Below are 20,780 nucleotides of genomic sequence, written 5' to 3'. Positions count from 1 at the left end.
ATGCCAAATTCCGCTTCTCTCTCTCTCTCTCTCTCTAAATCTCTCTCTCTCTCTCTCTCTCTCTCTCTCTCTCTCTCTCTCTCTCTCTCGGAGTGGGCCCCGCGTGTCTCCGGTGGGCGGGCGAGGGCTCGGGTGAGGCGATCGGCACCACTTGCCTTTGCCTCAGCCCCTGCCCGCTCCTGGTCGCACACAGGGGCCTGGATGGTGGCTTGCGTTGTCCTACCCTGCCTGCAGTGTGCAAATTAGCTGCCATCTTTGTTGGTGGTTAACTGCCATCTTAGTTGGCAGTTAATTTGCATATCGCCCTGATTAGCCAATGGGAAGTGTTGTGAAGGTATGGTCAATTACCATGTTTGTCTATTGTTAGATTAGATATGGGAGATAATGAAGTTGGTGTGTTACTTATGTCTCCACTACTCATTTTCTCCTATGAAAGAGGCAATGAGCTAATAAAATATAATTTTATAATTTGGATCTTTACACCTTTGGTTTCTTGTGATTTTTTTCTTTCTCCCCAAGTATTTCCCTTTGGTTCAATATATAAATATACCCAAGATATTAAAGCCCTATTTCTTTATATGTAAACTTTATATTTATGTTAAGATACATTAGCTTATTCTTAAAGTTAATATTTTAATTTAATCAACAAAGCACATGTGAATCTTGCCAAAAGAATTGTAACTATAAATTTATATAACTACCCAGCTGGCATGGCTCAGTGGTTGAGTGTTGACCTATGAACCAGGAAGTCACCTTTTGATTCCTGGTGAGGGCGCATGCCCAGTTTATGGCTTGAGGGCATGCAGGAGTCAGCAGATCAGTGATTCTCTCTCATCATTGATGTTTGTATCCCTCTGCCTTCCTGTCTGAAATCAATAAAAATATATTGAAAAGACCAAACAAGATCAAAACTATATATAACTATAAACTATCCTAGCTAATAAAAGAGTGATATGCAAATTATCACTCTGGCACAAAGATGGCGACGTCCAGTCCTTAGCCCCACTAGAGTCCTCCAGTTCTAGGGGGGGTGGGCTGCTGAGAGCAAGGCCTGCTTGGCCGTTGCCGTGGCGACCCGGGAGCGGCCAAGCAGGCAACACAAACAGCCGAAAACGACGGAGAGCAGGCTTAAGCCGTCAGTAGGACATCCCCTGAGGGCTCCTGGATTGGAGAGAGTGCAGGTTGGGCTCAGGGCCCCCCACCCCCCCCGCGCACCAATTTTGTGCACTGGGCCTCTAGTCTATACTAATAAAAGGGTAATATGCTAATTAGACTGGACATCCATCCAGACGTCCTTCCGGATAAAGCCACAGTGGCAGGGGCTGAGGCAGAGGCAGTTAGGGGTGATCTGGCCAACAGGGGAGGGCAGTTAGGGGCAATCAGGCCAGCAGGGGAGGGCAGTTAGGGGCGATCAGACTGGCAGGCAGGTGATTGGTTAGGAGCCAGTGGTCCACAGAAATTGGGCCTAAAGCAGCAGTCGGACATCCCCCAAGGGGTCCCCGATTGGAGAGAGTGCAGGCTGGGCTGAGGGAACCCCCCTTCGTGCATGAATTTTGTGCACTGGGCCACTAGTGTAACTATAAATAATAAAATTGTACTCTGATCCGAAGCAGTTACTTTTGCTTTTAGTGTTTTATATCATAACTTTTTTAATGTTAATATAAGTGATCTTTTAATGGGAAGTAACTGCTTTTTTTAAAAATTAAATTTATTGGGGTGACATTAGTTAATAGGGCCGTATCGGTTTTAAATGTACATTACTATGATAAGATGATATGTATATTACAATGTGTGCCCACCACCCAAAGTCAAATCATCTTCCATCACCATACATTTGGTCCCCTTTACCCCTTATTACCCCTCACCCCCTTTCCGCTGTAAACCACCTGTTGTCTGTGTCTCTGAGTTTCAGTTTTATGTCCTATATATGAGTGAAATCATATGGTTCTTAGCTTTTTCTGACTAACTCATTTTGCTTAGCATAATATTCTCCAGGTCATTCCATGTCGCAAATGCCAGTATTTCATCTTTTCTTACGGCTAAGTAGTATTCCTTAGTATGGGCCATATCTTCTTTGTCTACTTCTCTATCAAAGGACACTTGGGTTGTCTCATGTCTTGGCCACTGTAAATAATGCTGCAGTGAACATAGGGATACATAAATCTTTGTGAATAAATGTTTTTGAGTTGTTGGGGTTGATACTCAGAAGAGTTTTTTGAGGAACCCCCATACTGTGTTCCATAGTGGTTGAACCAATTTATTGTCCCACCAGCAGTGGTGGGGGTTCCTTTTTCTTTACAACCTCTTCAACACTTGTTATTACCTATCTGTATATATAAAAGCCAAGCAACCAGAATGGTTGCTATGATGTGCACTGTGGTGGCCAACCGGCCTGATCAGGGCCCTGATCGGCCCTCCCCAACCTCCCATAGCCCCTCCCCCCGTTGGCCTGGCCTAATCGGCCCCCATCGTGGTGGGCCGGCCAGACCTCACCTGTGCATGAATTCATGCACCGGGCCTCTAGTCTTGTTGATAAATAGCCTTTCTAACAGGTGGTATCTCATTGTAGTTTTGATTTGCATTTCCCTAATAGCTAGTGAAGTTGAACATCTTTTCATATACCTGATAGTTGTTTGTATGTCTTTTTGGGAGCGGTGTCTGTTCAGGTCCTCTGCTTATTAAAAAAATTTTTTAAAATTGATTTCAGAGAGAAGGGAGAGGGAGAGAGAGAGAGAGAGAAAAATACTGTTACTGGGAAACTCTTGGGTGGACTCCGGCTGCCCGTCGCTGTGTCCAATAAGTGCATGAATTCATGCACCGGGCCTCTAGTCTTGTTGATAAATAGCCTTTCTAACAGGTGGTATCTCATTGTAGTTTTGATTTGCATTTCCCTAATAGCTAGTGAAGTTGAACATCTTTTCATATACCTGATAGTTGTTTGTATGTCTTTTTGGGAGCGGTGTCTGTTCAGGTCCTCTGCTTATTAAAAAAATTTTTTAAAATTGATTTCAGAGAGAAGGGAGAGGGAGAGAGAGAGAGAGAGAAAAATACTGTTACTGGGAAACTCTTGGGTGGACTCCGGCTGCCCGTCGCTGTGTCCAATAACGAAGGCAGGGTTGAATCATATAAGGCGTTTATTGAGAAGGCTAGCCAACCAAGAAGACAGCATGCCTACATGCATTCAATTCCTGTCTTACAGCAAGGTGCGGGGGACAGGATTATAAAGGAGCATGGGCTAGGATGAGGCTGGGAATGCAATACAGATACGTGCAGCCCTGGAGGTCCGCAGACATCAGCTATTGTCTTTAGTTATCAGGTGATGAGATGATGTTTTGAGTCCTGGTGGGTTGGTTTGACCCTACTTATCGGTTCTACTTGCTGGATTCATAGCCAAGTCACCTCCTCAATCACTTCGCACAGGCCTTGAAAAAAGTAAACTTTAAGAAAAACTTAATCCCCTATTCACATATAAGAAACATAACCCCCTATTCACATAAGTATATGTGTTTTAAAATTTAAAATAATATGATTACTTTTCAGATTAATTCAGGTGCTCTATCACATTATAATTCCCTCTATCATTATCAATGATGAGAAAGAATCATTGATTGGCTGTCTCCTGCAGCGCCCCTTCTGGGAATTAAGCTACTACCTAGGCATGTGCCCTGACCAGGAATTGAATCAATGAACTTTTGGTTCATGGGCTAATACTCAACCACTGAACCACACCGGCTGGGCTGTATGAGTGCTTTATATATTTTGGATATTAATCCCTTGTCTGAGCTGTTGCTTGCAAAAAAAGATTTCCCAGTTGGTTGGTTGCCTCTTTTTTTTTTTTCATAGTTTCTTTTGCTGTGCAGAAGCTTTTTAGTTTGTTATAGTCCCATTTATTTATTTTTGCCTTTACTTCCCTTGCCTTTGGGGTCAAATTCATAAAATGTTCTCTATGACCAAGGTCCATAATTTGCTACCTATGTAATTTATTGTTTCAGATCTTATATTTAGGTTTTTGATCCATTTTGGGGATAAATTAACCTAATTTCACCCTTTGCCTGTGTCTTTCCATTTTCCCAGCACCATTTATTGACGAGGCTTTATTTTCTCCATTGTGTGTTTTTGGCTCCTTTGTTGAACATTATTTGCCCATATACCTGTGGTTTTATTTCTGGGCTCTCAATTCTATTCCATTGGTCGGTGTGTCTGTTCTTCTGCCAGTACCATGCTGTATTGATTATTGTAGTCCTGTAGAATAATGTGAAGTCAGATACTGTGATACCTCCAGCTACTTTCTTTTTCTCAGGATTGCTTTGGCTATTCTGGAACTTTAGTACTTCTGTACAAATCTTGTGGTATTTTTTTGTTCTATTTCTTAAAAAAAAAACACGCCATTGCGATTTATTTACTTATTGTTAATACTCACTTGAGGATTTTTTTTTATTACTTTTTCAGAGAGAGACTGGGGGGGGGGAGAGAGAGAGGGAGAGAGAGAGAGAAAGAAACATGAATGTGAGAGACAAATCCACTGGTTCCTTCCCATACCTGCCCCTACTGGGAGTGGGGAGGGGAACCCTTGACTGGGAATCAAACCTGCAGTCTTTTGGTGTGTGGGTCCGACACTCTAACCCAGGTGTGGGCAAACTACGGCCCGTGGGTGTTTGAAATGAATAAAACTAAAACAAAAAAAGACCATACCCTTTTATGTAATGATGTTTACTTTGAATTTATATTAGTTCACACAAACCCTCCCTCCATGCTTTTGTTCCGGTCCTCCGGTCCAGTTTAAGCACCCATTGTGGCCCTCAAGTCAAAAAGTTTGCCCACCCCTGCAGGGTACGGACTTTTTTTTTTTTTTTTTTTTTATTTTTATACATTTCAACCGGGCTGGATTCGGCCCGTGGGTTGTAGTTTGCCCACGGCTGGTCTAACCACTGACCACACCGGCCAGAGTGACATTGGGATTTTGATGAGGATTGATTAAATCTATATATTGTTTTGGGTAATACTATAGCCATTTTCACTATGTTGATTGTTCTAATCCATGATCAGGGAATATCTTTCCATTTCATTGTGTGTGTTTCAATCTCTTTAATAATGCTTTGTAGTTTTCAGTATATAGGTCCTTCACATCCTTTGTTAATTTTATTCCTAGCTATTTTATTCTTTGGTTGCAGTTGTATCATATCTCTAATTAAGCATATTATTTATATTTACACTGCTGTCTCTTGATAGGCTGTAGTTAACTTTCTGTCACAGAAAATGAGTGCTTAATACTCTCATACCACTTCTCTCACCTTTCCCTCATCCTCCTGATAATGTTATGTATACTTTTTGGTCATGTCAATATTCATTGTTTGCATCATTATGACTCTGTACTCAGTGCTGAGCCAAGAAAAATATTAAAACTGCAATTCTTTTCTTGAACAGTGTTTTAATTTTCTGGAGCTAATTATTGCTTTATGTTTTTAAGTTGCTTGATTTTGTTTTACCATTTAAATTTTTTCCTGTGGTTAAACTCCATTTAACATTTTCCCCTCCCCTAGCCTCTCAACATGTTAGATAGTGGAGACCCTATTAGTTTTTCTTGGAACCATCTGTCTGGAGTACTCAGTCTTCCTGTTTGAGTACCTTACTTTCTAGGTTTGCTCCATAGCTATCTTCCTGAAACTTAGTTTTGTCTCTTTATCCTGTTTTTTGGATCTTGTGTCACTGCCATCTTTCTTGCTTTCCTCTCTTATTTAATAGCAAATGTTTTAGTAGCTTCACAAGAATAAGCCTTGAAATGCATATGTTTGTATATCTGAAAATGTTTTTATTCTTTCTACTTTCATGCTTGTTTTATAGTTTGACTAGATGTAGAGTTCTGGGTTGGAAATAATTTCCCCACAGATTTAACTTCTACTGTTGCTGATAAGAAGTATGCTCTTCTGAGTTCTAAACCTGGACATTATAATTATGTTTTTAATTTTCAGGAGCTCTTTTATGAATTGTGTTCCATTCTGATATTAGTATCTTCTTATGGAAGAAACATCTAACCTTTCTTAAAACATATCTAATGCACACATATACACATTCCTTCTTCTTCCCTCTATTTCCATCTCTATTCTCCCTGTTTTGGACTTGATTGTGTTATGGGGCCAGGAAGCAGCTCTCATAATGCCTGCTATTATGATTTCCTGAACCTTTCTAGGTTTTTAGAATCCTTTCCCTTTCCTCCAAGTTAGTGATCATCTCACCATTCATTTTGTCTTAATTTCTTGTGATTTGGAGTTACATTTACTTATGATTGCATCAAGGATAGTTTCTTTCTTCTCTCTCTCTCTCTCTCTCTCTCTCTCTCTCTCTCTCTCTCTCTCTCTTCTGTGCTGGGGTTATTAGAAGAGAAGCAAACAGAGAATTTTTACTTCATCTTACACCAGGACATTTGTCAGCTTTCAGCATCTTTCTCTGCTTTCCAGGTAGGAGAGTATAGGGAATTTACAAGAAATTCACTAAATAACTTACTAAAGTACTTACTAAGAGGTCATTGGAAATCAAGAAATGGTATAGCCCTGGCCAGTGTGGCTCAGTTGGGCGTCGTCTCATGCACAGAAAGGTTGCCAGTTCAATTCTGGGTCAGGTCTGGGTACATGCCAGGGTTGTGGGCTCAATCCCCAGTAGAGGGCACGCAGGAGGAAGCTGATCGATGTTTTGCTTCCCTGGTGATGTTTCTCTCTCTCTAAAAAAAAATCAATAGCCGAAACCGGTTTGGCTCAGTGGATAGAGCGTCGGCCTGCAGACTGAAAGGTCCCAGGTTCGATTCCGGTCAAGGGCATGTACCTGGGTTGCGGGCACATCCCCAGTGGGAGATGTGCAGGAGGCAGCTGATCGATGTTTCTCATCGATGTTTCTAACTCTCTATCTCTCTCCCTTCCTCTCTGTAAAAAATCAATAAAATGTATTAAAAAAATCAATAAAAAAAAAGAAATGATATAACAGTTTTAAACATCACGTACTGTTCAGTTAACACATTTATTGAATATGTACGTGCTGTGTGCCAAGCATTGGTCACAGCTCTGATTCAGAAAAGGTAATCTCTGATTTCAAAAAGCTGGGTGAAAGATGAATTAGTAAGGTGTGGCAGGTACTGTGATTAAAAGTAAGCACATAGGCTGTTCATATGCAGGCGGGAAGGAGGGAGCAGAGGAGACATTCAAGGAGGGTTTTCCAGAGGAGATCATGTCTACACTAAAGATGAGTATCAGTAACCAGGAAAGGAAGAGACCTTTGTAAAATACAATGCTTTGTTACAGATTTACAGAGTAAATTTGTGGCCAAAGAAAATGAAGTACAGAGTCTGCATAGTAAGCTTACAGATACCTTGGTATCAAAACAGCAATTGGAGCAAAGACTAATGCAGTTAATGGAATTGGAGCAAAAAAGGGTGAATAAAGAAGAGTCTCTACAAATGCAAGTTCAGGTATCTAATTTTCTCTCTTTTAAAAAATAAATGTGGGCAGGAATTGGTTGTATCTGAATAGAAGAGGGAGGATAGTCTGCCTTGTCCTAATTCTGGAGTGGTGATGAATAATTAAAACTTAATCTTTGAGCATTTGTCACAGTGTGGGGTTTTTGAATATATACTTAAAGATGTCCTCACCCACAGTCTTAGGCTTTTTGTATTAGATTAGGAACAACACAACATATTCTTAATTTCTACCTTGTAAATTAACTTTCTTAGAAGAACGCCTAATCATTATTGTTGTAAAATGACATCTTTTGGAATCAAAGAATGCCTTTCTAAAGATAAACACATGTACCCGTAACTCATTTTGTTCTTATGCATTGATATATTTAGTAACAACACACTTTTCCCTTTCTTCTTTTTGGTTACTATTTATGAAAGGATATTTTGGAGCAGAATGAGGCTTTGAAAGCTCAAATTCAACAGTTCCACTCCCAGATAGCAGCCCAGGTAATGGTGCTTTCTTATTGTTTATCATTACTAATAGCTTCCTAGCTTTGTAACTAATCTCCTGAGTGCCTGCTGAATGCTGAGCACTGGATTAGTCCATGGGAGTCTAGTCATTGAATCAGTATTGATGATCCTGAGTGCTAAACTCTCTGATAATCATAATAAGAAACAATAAGAAATTCAAATTCAGCTAGTTGAGAGGTGGGTTATAGAGTTTTTGCCACAGGAAGAAAAAATGTCCACAGTTCTGTCACAAAACAGGAAGAATTGGCCAAATGGTGTCAAGAATAGTAATTTGTCTATTAGAAGAGTTCTCTACTATTGACTAGCCGTAGAGGAAAATTTTATATTCCCTCAGGTGGTAGCAGTATGCTGATCATAACTCTCAGATTATACATGCAAAAGGGTCATTTTAAGATTTATATTTCAGTTTAGTGAGTAGAGAAACCTTCCAAAGTTTTGCAAGTGGTATTACAAGACCTGTTTTTCTTTTGCAGCATTTTAATGTAACCCATCTAGGTATTAACTATTTCTTGTTGAAATTAATGTTCGATCCAAAGAATTATTTTTGAGATATCAGAGGAACAGTTAAAATATTCTTAATGTGCTGATTTGGTTTAGCCTTCTACCATTTAATTTAAAAAAGAACATATCTTTTTATTATGGTAGATAGGTAGATATAGTCTTTGGAATATAAGTAATACAACAGTGACAAAAAGGAAAAAACTTCTAGTACTTAACTTGTTTCCATTATATACATATTGTGAATTTTAATTCTACAACTTTAAAATTCTAAAAATTGTAGAAAAAGGAGTAGCTTGGAATAGAAATCATCTTTCTATATAAAAAGTAGTTTTAACATTAAAAACTTGTTTTTAAAGTTTCAGGCAAATTTAAAGTCCTAAAACTTTGAGATAGCAAACATTTCCCCCCACCCTCACCCCCTATTTGCTTTCTTCGTAGAAACTGTAGTCTAAAATTAATTAGGAAGAATTATTTAATATAGAGAAGGATGCTTGTGTGTTTATGGATGTGTATGTATATATAAATTATCAATTCAAATTGGATTAAAATCCAAGTTACTAGCTGAAAGAGATCTCTAGAAATTTATCAGGAATTAAATACTTAGAGGATGCTATAAATTCCTTTTAAAAAGTAAAGATCAGCCCTAATCGTTTTGGCTCAGTGGATAGAGCATCAACCTGGGGACTGAAAGGTCCCAGGTTCAATTCTGGTCAAGGGCATGTATCTTGGTTGTGGGCACATCCCCAGTGGGAGGTGTGCAGGAGGCACCTGATTGATGTTTCTCTCTCATCGATGTTTCTAACTCTCTATCCCTCTCCCTTCCTCTCTGTAAAAAATCAATAAAAATATATTAAAAAATAAATAAATAAAAAAGTAAAGATCAGCATAGGCATTACCAAAAAGTAATTCTTACCTTAATCATGAACTGTTATCATTTCATTATTGGAAATAGTTACTAAGGAAAAGAAGTACAGGGATGAAAAATGGACTTCATCCTATTTTCCCGATGTTTTGTTTCTTTGTTGAATGTTGGTGATCAAATTTGCCTTAAAAATAATAGCTAGTATTTAATGAATCCTTGCTATGGGCCAGCTGATGCCTTAATAATTTTATATACTTTAATTTCTTTTGATTTTTAATGATTATTGTAAAACTTTTAAACTTTGTCCTAAATGCTTTTATGTTGACACTGTTTTTCTTTCTTAGACCTCTGCTTCAGTTCTAGCAGAAGAATTACATAAAGTGTAAGCCTTCCTGTCTACATTTCTCTTACAATTGCTTAGTCACCATTAACTGATTACCTGCTAGATTCAGTACTTATGATTCAATTTATATTCTAACTTGTTCAGAAAATGCAACTAAATTTGGAGCAACTCTCATCCTCTCGCCTGCCCCCGTCCCTCTCAATGATTTGGCTCCTGAAAAGTTAAATGTTCTGTGTTTTGTCTTCATCATAAAAAGAACTGGGGAATTTTTTTCATTTGGGCTTGAGCAGTTATGTGGGAGAGATAATTATGATTTGAGATCAGAGGAAGTTAGTTTTTGTGTCTAATAAGTAGTTGCAGGTATTCTGTATCTAACTATACGGTGGTGGCCAAAACAAAGTTCTGTGTTTTTGTGTATTGTGTAATTCAGTTCAGAAGCCCTAAACTCATGTTTTGACATTGCCAGGGTTGTGAGCTTTAAAAAGTTACTTATTTCACCTCAAGTTTTAAAATAGGGGTAGGTATTTTAAGGAGCTGTAGTAATGCATATGACAGCTATTCCTAAACTGAAAGGAGGACTACAGAAATGGAAGGTACAGTTTATGTGAGAAACTGCTTTGATTTGTGGTTTGACTTCTGAATATTTATTGAATGTGCAAATGTATTTCCCGTTAAAGGATTGCAGAAAAGGATAAACAGATAAAACAGACTGAAGATTCTTTAGCAAATGAACATGATCATTTAACAAGTAAAGAGGAGGAACTTAAGGTACAGTAATTATTATAAATGGCTGCAGTATTTTACAGTCATTGAATTACCCTGATCTTGTAATCAGTATATGTGTTTATGAAGAAGAAAATACTCTAGCCCCGTGGTCGGCAAACTGTAGCTTGCGAGCCACATGCGGCTCTTTGGCCCCTTGAGTGTGGCTCTTCCTAAGCCTTAGGAGTACCCTAATTAAGTTAATAACAATGTACCTACCTATATAGTTTAAGTTTAAAAACTTTGCCTCTCAAAAGAAATTTCAATTGTTGTACTGTTGATATTTGGCTCTGTTGACTAATGAGTTTGCCAACCACTGCTCTAGCCCTAGTCAGTTTGGCTCATTGGATAGAGCATCGACCTGTGGACTGAAGGGTCCCAGGTTTGATTCTGGTCAAGGGCACATGCCTGGGTTGCAGGCTTGATCCCTTGTAGGGAATGTGCAGGAGGCAGCTGACCAATGATTTTCTCTCATCTTTTCATTTTTCTCTCTCTTTCTCTCTCCCTTCCTCTCTGAAATCAATAAAAATATATTTTTAAAAAAAAGAAAATACTCGAATTCATCTGAAAAGTGTCTCTTTTCTAAACTACAAAATCCTTTTTACCCCTCTAAGAGGAAAAGTTTAAAGGTTTTTTTCTCACATGATATAATTGACAATAATTTGGAAATATGTTAAACATCAGGAATTGATGGTTTTTCTTTCTCATTTAAGAAATTATAATTTGAGACTTGCTTTGAGACCTTTGCTTAAGTAGAAGAGTGTTTTGCAAGCTTCAAAGACAATTATATTAAGTATTTCTAATTCTATTTTTCCTTTTTGTTCTAGGATATACAGAATATGAATTTTTTATTAAAAGCTGAAGTACAAAAATTACAGGCCTTGGCAAATGAACAGGTAGCTCTTGATTGCTTTTTAAGCATTTACCTCAGAATTTCAGTTTGTCTATACTTATTTTTATTGGTATTGCAAGCTCTAATTTTACTCATGTAGATAGCAAATAAATATAATGGTTACTTGGGTATGGCTGCATGGTATGTTGTTGAAAGCCTCTTCTATTTTACAATGCCTCTCACAACCCATCTAGATATTAATTATTTTCATGTTGAAATTAATGTTCGATCCAAAGAATTGACCACTTTTGATATATCAGAGGAACAGTTAAAACACGCTTAATGTGCTGGTTTGTTCTAGCTTTCTACCATTTAATTAAAAACGGACGTATCTTTTTATTAGGATAAAAGTTGATCAGTAAGAAGTACAAATATTGGAGAGCATAATGTATTGATATTGCTTTAATTTTACTTCAAATATATAAAAATATAACTTTTTAATATGTAAAAATAAGTAAAAGAATAAATAGAGTACTGCCTGAGAAATGACATAATTCTCATCTCATTCTAAACACAGGCTGCTGCTGCACATGAACTGGAGAAAATGCATAAAAGGTAATTAATGTATTGTACATGGAGTCATTCATACATTTATGTCCAAGTATAATTACAGGAAATATAGCTGCTTATAACTGATACTTGTGCACATAATTTATGTATACTTTCTGAATATATTACATGTTTTAATTGATTTTTTTCTCACAGTATTCGTGTTAAGGATGATAAAATAAGACTGCTTGAAGAACAGCTACAGCGTGAAATTTCAAACAAAATGGAAGAATTCAAGGTGTGTGATTAAGCTTGTTTTTTGAACAACCTTGTAATAATTTTCAGTTGAAGTGAATCTAGAAATACTACTTTTATGTGTAATGACTCTGAAACAGTGTTTCCAGAGTTTATTTGGGGACTTATACAAGCAATGAATTTTATCAGATTCTCCTTGCCTAGATTATCTTACTTCTTCTTGTAACAGACTTGAAATTTGTTTTGCTCCTGCCTTTTCTCTATAGTTTTCAGTTGGTAGTTTGTGATGGTTCTATCTGCCTATGTTGTTGATGCACTGCTAGTTTTTGGTCTGGCCAAACAGCTTGAGTGCTGTAAATCTCTGTGTAGTATGTTTTGCTTCTTGGGGGCTTTTATTTACTAGTACTCACTTATGAAAGCAGGGTTTCCTAGATTCCATTGGCACCAACTGTTCAACTCTTTGAAATACACATGAAAGCAGTTCAAAGCACAGTGTTAACACTGTTTTGGGATAAACTACATGACTGAAATAGGGGGCTCGGTAGAGTTTGTTTTAGAAATCATTGTACATGTACTTTATACTAGTACTGTATTCCTGTACTCTGGAATGTATTCATTAAAACTGGAAACTGGAGCCATGTGAGATTTGTATTCTTATGTACATTAGTGTATAATTCACCTGCCACTTTATTAGTACTTAAAGCAATAATATGGGTTTGATATTTTTTTAAAAACTTACTCAAATTATTGCATTGTTACCTTTTCTTAATAAAACAGTAAATTGAGATTCTTTCTTCCAGATTTTAAGTGACCAAAACAAAGCATTACAATTAGAAGTTCAGAAGCTACAGACCCTTGTTTTTGAACAGGTAAGGCTTTTCATGAGTTAGTTACAAGGTAGACATATCTAGTATATAACAAGATCTGCTTCTTCTTAAATAGTAACCAATTCATTTACTTGGAAAAGTATTGATTGTATTTTTATTGTTCTTGTGCTTATCAAATATACAAACTAAGGAAAATATAACTTTACTTCCTGAAAGGAAGTTAATGCTAACATGCTTGTAAGCATCCCCCCCCCGCCCCCAAAGGAAAGAAAAATGTAATAGGATGCATAAAAACGTTTTAAGTTACTTTGATGCATTTGGCTCTTAGGATAAAAGCCCTCAGACTTGGAGCTTCACATACTCTAAGGCAGCATGGCTCCCTAAAGGAGAATGGGTTTGGCTCAGCCAGTGTGGCTCAGTGGTTAAGTGTTGACCTATGAACCAGGAGGTCATGGTTTGATTCCCAGTCAGGGCACATGCCCATGTTGCTGGCTTGTGCAGGAGCCAGCTGATCAATGATTCTCATCATTGATGTTTCTATCTCTCATTTCCTTTCTTCTTCTCTGAAATAAATTAAAAAAAAGAGAGAGGGAGGGAGAGAAAAAGAGTATGGGCTCGAAACCTAATACCAGCATTTAAAGCAGTGTTGTTGATCAAATTGCTTAACCTTTCTGAGGCCTCTCATCCCAAGTCTTTCACATTTTATTTACATCATAAACTTGGTAGATTTAAATGGGTAAGTTTATGAATAGTGTATAGCCTAGTGCTTTGCATATAGTAGTTATTTTAAACCTCCATATCTTTCCCTTAGATATTTATTTTTTCCATCTCATTTCCACCCCATTCTGCCATCATATTCTATATTTATAGCAAGCCATCAAAACTCTAGCAGCCCGAATAAGCATCCTATATAATAAAAGCCTAATATGCTAAGTATCCGACTGTTCATTCGACCAGTTGCTGTGACATGCACTGACCAACAGGGGGCAGATACTCCAACTGGTAGATTAGCTTGCTGCTGGGGTTCTGCCAATCAAGACTGGGCGAGACGGGCTGGACACACCCCGGAGCCCTCTTGTGGTCCCTCCCTGGCTTCGATCATGCACTGGGGGGTCCCTTGGCCTGACCTGCACCTTCTCGCAATCTGGGACCCCTCAGGGATGTCCACAGGCCAGGCCGAGGGACCCCACCTCGTGCATGAATCTGTGCACTGTGCCTCTAGTAGCTCCATAAATTAGAGCCCCAGGCAACATCCATTTTATGTCTGTTCCTGAGGGTTGCCTTCATACTCTTCTCCTACACAACTTTTCAAATTTCAGTGTTAAAAAATATTCTAAAAACTCTTGATATTAGATGACACATTAAAATAGAAGCTTGACATGTGTTTCTAATACAGTTAAATTTTTAGAACACACTTATTGGAAGCTGAAATGTAAGTTATTGCAACCGATAGCACTTCTTTCAGCAGGTGCCTACTTTTTATTTTATTTTATAATCCACATTTATGCAGGTATTGAATTGGTGTAAGTAGCTGTGCCAAGTACTGTGGAAGTATTTTGGAAGTATTTTGCTAATATCTTAACAGGATAATCCACTTATTTTTCTCCTCCCTTCAGTATGATACTAGTTACGAGGTGTATTGGTTAATAATTCAAATTTTGTAATCAAAGAAAACATGATAATTTCAAAAGAAACATCAAAAGTGCTTTATTCAAAGTACTGTCCATTACACATTTTCCCCATATTTCAGGTAATTTGTGGATACCGTCCCAATAGAACTTGTTTTGAGGCAAACCATTCAGAGACCCAGTTTTCCACTTCTTCATATGTTTTGAAGTGCTGTTCAGAAAGCACATGTGCCATTGATTGGAACAAGTGGTAATCTGAAGGAACAAGGTCTGGTGAATACAGCGGGTGGGTTAATACTTCCCAGGCAAGATCTTTTAACGTGTCTTTAACTGGTTTTGAAGTATGTGATGGTGCATCATCATGAAGCAAAATTACTTTGCCGTGTCTTCTGGCACATTCTGGTCGTTTCACGATCAAAGCGTGGTTCAAATAGATTATTGGTTGTCGATAGTGATCAGTACCAACAGTTTCACTTGGTGTTACCAGCTCATAATACACCACACCTTTCTGATCCCACCAAACGCAGAGCATTGTCTTCTTTCGAAGCGATTTGGCCTTGCAGTTGATGTTGATGGTTGACCTGGATCAACCATGATTTTGTGCGTTTGGGATTCTCAAAATAAATTCACTTTTCATCGCCAGTCACAATTTGATGCAAAAGAGACTTTCGTTCATGCTGTTGAAGCAACAACGAGTATACACGTTTCTGCCGGGGAAGGGGTTAAAATCTTTTCCATTGCTTGTACATGATCGGAAATTATTTGCTGAGTAAAGTTTAATCTTTCTGCAAGTTGTTTTTGAGTTTGACACACCATCTTCATCCAATAATGCTTGTAATTGTTGGTCTTCAAACTTTTTCAGTTGACCTTGACGTTCTTTGTCTTTCACATTGAAATTGTCACTTTCAAAGCGTTTAAACCAGCATTCACAAGTATCTTGAGATGGAGCATGTTCACCATAAGCTTCCTGAAGTATTCAGTAGCACTTTCCTTCAAAATAAAGTAATGAACTAAAACTTCGTGCAAATGCTCTTTTTTTTGGCACGAAATTGGACATTTTTAAGCGTAAAAATATCTATGATGTTAACACCTTCAGCAAATTTGACATATGAAGTTTTGACACTTGCTGTCAATACAACAAAATAGCATACATATCAAATCGCATATATATCAACATATGTGTAACTCCATCTACTGAAAAATATCCACATTATTAACTGGTACACCTAGTAAGTGCTTTGCTTAATCTTTATTACTTTGTATATTCTTTACCCCTCCAAATTAAAGTTAATAGAGAAGAAAATTCTGAACAGATAATATTTAGTGCAGGAATATGATTTCATGCCTCTAATCCTAAAGTGACATTTAAATCTTATCTTAAATCTTATTCTTATTTCATGTTGTTGAGGTATAGCTTATGAGATATGATATTTCATCAATTGTAAGGTTTTTTTTGTACCTCTTAATTTATCATCCACCTTTGAAGTCTGGTTGTATCTTACAGTCTCTGGTTACAGATTTAGTTGGCAGCATTTTTAATTTTTAGTGCTACATAAAATATCGGTTGTGAGATGCAACGTCAATGACCTGGATTAGATTAAATGATAGATAGATAGATAGATAATTTTTAATTTTTTTTATAAAATGTATTTTATTGATTTTTTAGAGGGGAAGGGGGAGGGATAGAGAGTTAGAAACATCGATGAGAGAGAAACATTGATCAGCTGCCTCCTGCACACCCCCCCTGCACATCCTGCGGGGATGTGCCCGCAACCAAGGTACTTGCCCTTGACTGGAATCGAACCTGGACCCTTCAGTCCGCAGGCTGACGCTCTATCCACTGAGCCAAACAGGCTACGGCAGATAGATAATTTTTTATCCTCACCCCAGAACATTTTTTAACTGTAGAGAGAGAAAGGGGTCGTGTGCGTGTAGGGGAGGTGGGCAGAGAGAGAAACATCAGTTGATTGCCTCCCGTATGCACCCTGACTGGGGATTAAACACATACCTAGGTATGTTCCCTGACAAGGAATTGAACCTGAAACTTTTTGGAGTACAGGACAATGCTCCAACTAACTTAGCCATGCAGTCAGGGCTTATAGATGGTTTTTGATTGTGTTTATTCTTACCCAGAAAAGTAGAATGTAGTTTTTGTGAGTTGATTATCAGAGATTCTGGAACACCTATTTCAGTACGTAGTTTTAAACTTTCTAAATTAACTTTATGGGAGATTAAAGCAAATGCCTAGAAACTTATCAATCTGTCCTAGAGTTCCAGTATTAAAGATGCTGGTAAATCGTATTTAGGTTTAAAAGAAAACCTGAATTTTTAAAACTCTTTTGACTCTTGTTCTGTACTAAAAATGGTAATTCTCTATCATTAGGCAAGAGTGAAACCACTAGCCTTTAAGTTTTCTTTTTCTTAAAGGTAATATGATGCCCTAAAACTGCTATTTTAATATCTTATATAAACTATCACATGTGAAAGTTAATAAGTATTAAAAAATATATTTTTTAAAATCCTCTTATTTCTACCTTATTTTGTCAGCCTTTACTGTGAACTTTCTGTGTGCATTTAGGTATTGTTAAAATATCTTTCAGCATGAAATGAAATTTTTAAACGAATAATAGTTGTGTGAAGTTTTTTAGAAGTAGTCCTTAGAACAAAATTTCATAATCACATTTTAAAAATTTATTTAAAAGAATTATTTGATAAGAGTGGAAACTCATAGTACTAACTTAAGATTTGCTTTTTGATAATCCTTAGAATTTTTCTCTTCTGAAAACTCTCTTTTTCATTTTAAAATATTGTAGAAAGCATATGATTGGTGTTATGTTTTTGGTTGTAGTTCTGACTTATCTCGTCTTGGCAGACCAAAGAACCACCTCTTTGACTTTTTTTCTGGTCATTTCCTTGTTATTGCTAATAAATGAAGAGATAAAGATTAGCATAATGTTTTTTCATTTTTACCTTTCTTTAACCCCTTCCTCTACCTAGCAGTCAGAATTCCAAGTGACAGTTGAGAGAGGAACAGTTCAGTTATTTAACAAAATGTAGTCCTTTTGCCCCATGGAGTTTTATCCTGGAGGAAAAGATTGACCTTACTGAAACAGAAACCAACAATGGTGCCAGGTTGTTGTTTCTTAAGGTGTAGAAAGCAGAAAGACAACAAACACCAGGTAAGGGAACCTGTTTATACACTAAAGAAGTGAAAGCTCCATTTATAGATGATGCAAATCAGTCACAAAATCTCGTTTATTCAGAATAAAGTAAAATTTTCTGGGGATGAGGGTTCTTACGTGTCCTTTTTTTTTTTTGTGCATATTGACTTTTTAGCAAAGGAGCAGCACGACTTTTTATTTTATTCTAGTAGATTTTTAAGATTCAGTGGTCAAGATTATTAAGTAAAAACTATGGGAATAGGCAATTTTTACTCCTTGTCCTGCTACCTAGTTGTATTTTACTGCAGACTAAATCATTATTATATAAGATATAGTTTTGAAAATTAGGTAGGGAGGGAAAAATTGGATTAGATTAGATTTGATCAATAATGTATAAAGTAAAAATGTTGGATAGATGCTAATTGGGTCAGTTTGTACACTTGAATAGTGAATGAGCACTTGACCAAGAGTACTTGTTAAACTGTGATCTCCTTAAAGGAATTCACTTTATTAAATATTTCCTAATTGAGTACATGCTAGAAACTATGCTATATGCTGAGGCTACAGAGATGGATGAGAATTGATTCCTGTCTTTAAGACAGGTTTAGTGTGAAGATAGATACATAACACAGAAAAATGTGATGAATAAAATTCTTGAACAGATTAGGAGAAAGAGATAATGAATTCTATTTGAAGGAGGGTGAGGGTGAAATGTGCAGAGAATAGGGGACAGCTAAATGTGATTTTGAAAAAGGGCCATGAATTTGCCGAACGGCTAAGAGGACCATTCCAGGTCTAGTGGATACAGTATTAAATGTCATGACAGTATATGGTAAAATTGGTATATTTAGAGCTTATTAGAGAACTACAAATTATGAGGTGTAAGGAGTAGAGAGTCAGTAGGGCCTAATAATGAAGAACTTTGTATGCTGTGTAAGGATCAGGAACTTGATTTAGCATATAGGTATGCCATTGAAGGGTGCTGTAAGAATAAATAAGCATTTTAGATCACTGTGGTGACAGTAAGGTGTTTGAATTTACATAGGGGAGAAGTGTGTAGGACTAAAAGTAAAATACAACTGAATGGTTAAGGTGAAGATAGCTTGGACTTAATAGTATTGTCTTTTTCCCAGTCTTCACCAAGGATATGTTTTTCATTGAGTCTAGAGGGAGGAAGGGACAGGGAGAGAGAAACATTGATATGTTGCCTTCCATATGTGCCCCGACCAGGGATTGAACCTGAAAACCTTTGGTCAGTGCATGGGGATGACACTCCAACCAACAGCCACACCGGCACATGCATGCGTCCGTCCTTCCTCCCTTCCTTCCTTCCTCTCTCCCGCCCTCTCTTTTTTCTTTCTTTCATTTTAAAATGTAGCTTTAATTGACACATTATATATAACATAATGATTTGATATCTGTGTAAATTATGAAAAGATTACCACTGTAAGTGTGGTTAAAATCAATTACCATGCATAGTTACAAATTTTGTGTTAAGTCTTTATGTGAGACTTAAGATGGGCAAAAATCATCTTGACAAAAGATGTAAACTTACTGCATGATTTATTTTTCATAGTTTATAAATCTGATTAGAGACCCAGTGCATGAAAATTCATGCACTCGGGGGTGGGGGTTGGGGGGAATCCCTCAGCCCGGCCTGTGCTCTCTTGCAGACCAGGAGGCCTTGGGGGATGCCACAATCTGGCTTCCTTCTACGGGAGGCGACCCTGTGGGCCAATCTGGGGACAGTGCCAGCCGGAGAGCAGTCTACCCCTCCCTCCAATCGCCTCTCCACCACTGCCAGTCGCTGCCATCCCTTCCCTCTGCCCCCTGATTGCTGTCCCTTCCCTCTGCCCTCTGGCACCTACCTTGGCTGGCCTGGCACCACCCTGCTTGTCGGCCCCACCCCCTGCTGATGGCTTGTTCTGCCTTTTGGTCAATTTGCATATTAGGCTTTTATTATACAGGATTTAATATATGTTTGACAACTCTTACCTCCTTTCTGATGGTAGGAAGAATTTTTCCCATTTGGAAGTTCTTTCTGTACTTCTCACAAAATAATCCTTATGGATTAGAAGCAGGGAGAAGAATTAGGGTGATGAGATAGTTGAGAAGAGGAAAGCTGAGAGCCTAATCTAGGGGATAGAAGAAAAGGGGGTTAATTTTAGAAATATGTAAGAAGCAGAATCTTAGGATTTGGCAATGGAAATTGGAAAAATTAATAGTGTTTGTGAAAATGGTTGTAATAACATTGGGGAAAAATTAAGAAACTTAGAGAAATTAGGAGAGAGCAGGTAGGGATGGGTGGAAAATAGTGTTCAAGGAAAAAGACCCTAAACCTGTTTTGTCAGGGTATCTAGCTGCCTGAAGGCCTGGGGATACTGAGGGGAAACTCTGCTTCTGGATACACAATAAATTATGACCATGAGGACTTCTGTATGTATGGGGGGATGACAGGAGGGAGGCCAGTGTCAGGGGTCAGTTGTACTTTATTGCAGACTAATTCATTATTATATAAGATGTAGTTTTGAAAATCATGCAGGGAGGAAAAAAATTGGATTAGACTAGACCAGTCATGTATAAGGTAAAAATGTTGGATAGATGCTAAGTTGTGTCAGTTTTGTGCAATATTGAATGAGCAATTGACCTGTTGCTTTTCATATGTGTCCTCACCAGGGATTGAACCCGAAACATTGTCATGTTTTGTTTTTTTAAATATATATTTTAAAATTGATTTGAGAGAGAAAGGGACGGAGGGGTGGGGGTGGAGAGAGAGAAACATTAATGTGAAAGAAAACATCAATTGGTTGCCTCCTGCAAGCACCTCAACTTGGGACTGAACCTGCAACCGGGGTATGTGCCTTGACCAGGAATCGAAGCCATGACCTTTTGGTGCATGGGTTGATATTCAGCCAACTGAGCCACACTAGCCAGGACAAAATGTCATGTTTTAATGATTTACAAGGAGGATATGTTCATATGTTGCTTCTGTAATTTATAACTAGTTCTATATATTGGTCTGGGGGGTAGTTATATAACCATCTACATGTTAAAAAATTCTTGAGTTGTACATAGGAGTTTTGAA

At 37.7% G+C, this 20,780-nt stretch overlaps 1 protein-coding gene across 8 annotated transcripts in view; it reads left to right on the top strand.

The window, feature by feature from the left end:
* The window catches only part of KTN1 (kinectin 1), a 99,407-nt gene that overhangs the window by 29,980 nt on the left and 48,647 nt on the right, over window positions 1-20,780 (top strand). For all 8 annotated transcript variants that reach the window (XM_015566496.1, XM_006767682.2, XM_015566498.1 and 5 more), the window contains 8 exons: window positions 7,290-7,456; window positions 7,883-7,951; window positions 9,683-9,720; window positions 10,359-10,449; window positions 11,271-11,339; window positions 11,853-11,890; window positions 12,041-12,122; window positions 12,880-12,948. In XM_015566496.1, coding sequence (XP_015421982.1) covers window positions 7,290-7,456; window positions 7,883-7,951; window positions 9,683-9,720; window positions 10,359-10,449; window positions 11,271-11,339; window positions 11,853-11,890; window positions 12,041-12,122; window positions 12,880-12,948 — 623 coding nt within the window. The remainder of the gene's footprint in view (window positions 1-7,289; window positions 7,457-7,882; window positions 7,952-9,682; window positions 9,721-10,358; window positions 10,450-11,270; window positions 11,340-11,852; window positions 11,891-12,040; window positions 12,123-12,879; window positions 12,949-20,780) is intronic.

This window comes from Myotis davidii, unplaced genomic scaffold (assembly GCF_000327345.1).
Source record: "Myotis davidii unplaced genomic scaffold, ASM32734v1 scaffold281, whole genome shotgun sequence".
NCBI lineage: Eukaryota > Metazoa > Chordata > Mammalia > Chiroptera > Vespertilionidae > Myotis > Myotis davidii.
Note: the sequence above shows the minus strand (reverse complement) of the source record. Positions and strands in the feature narration are given on the sequence as shown.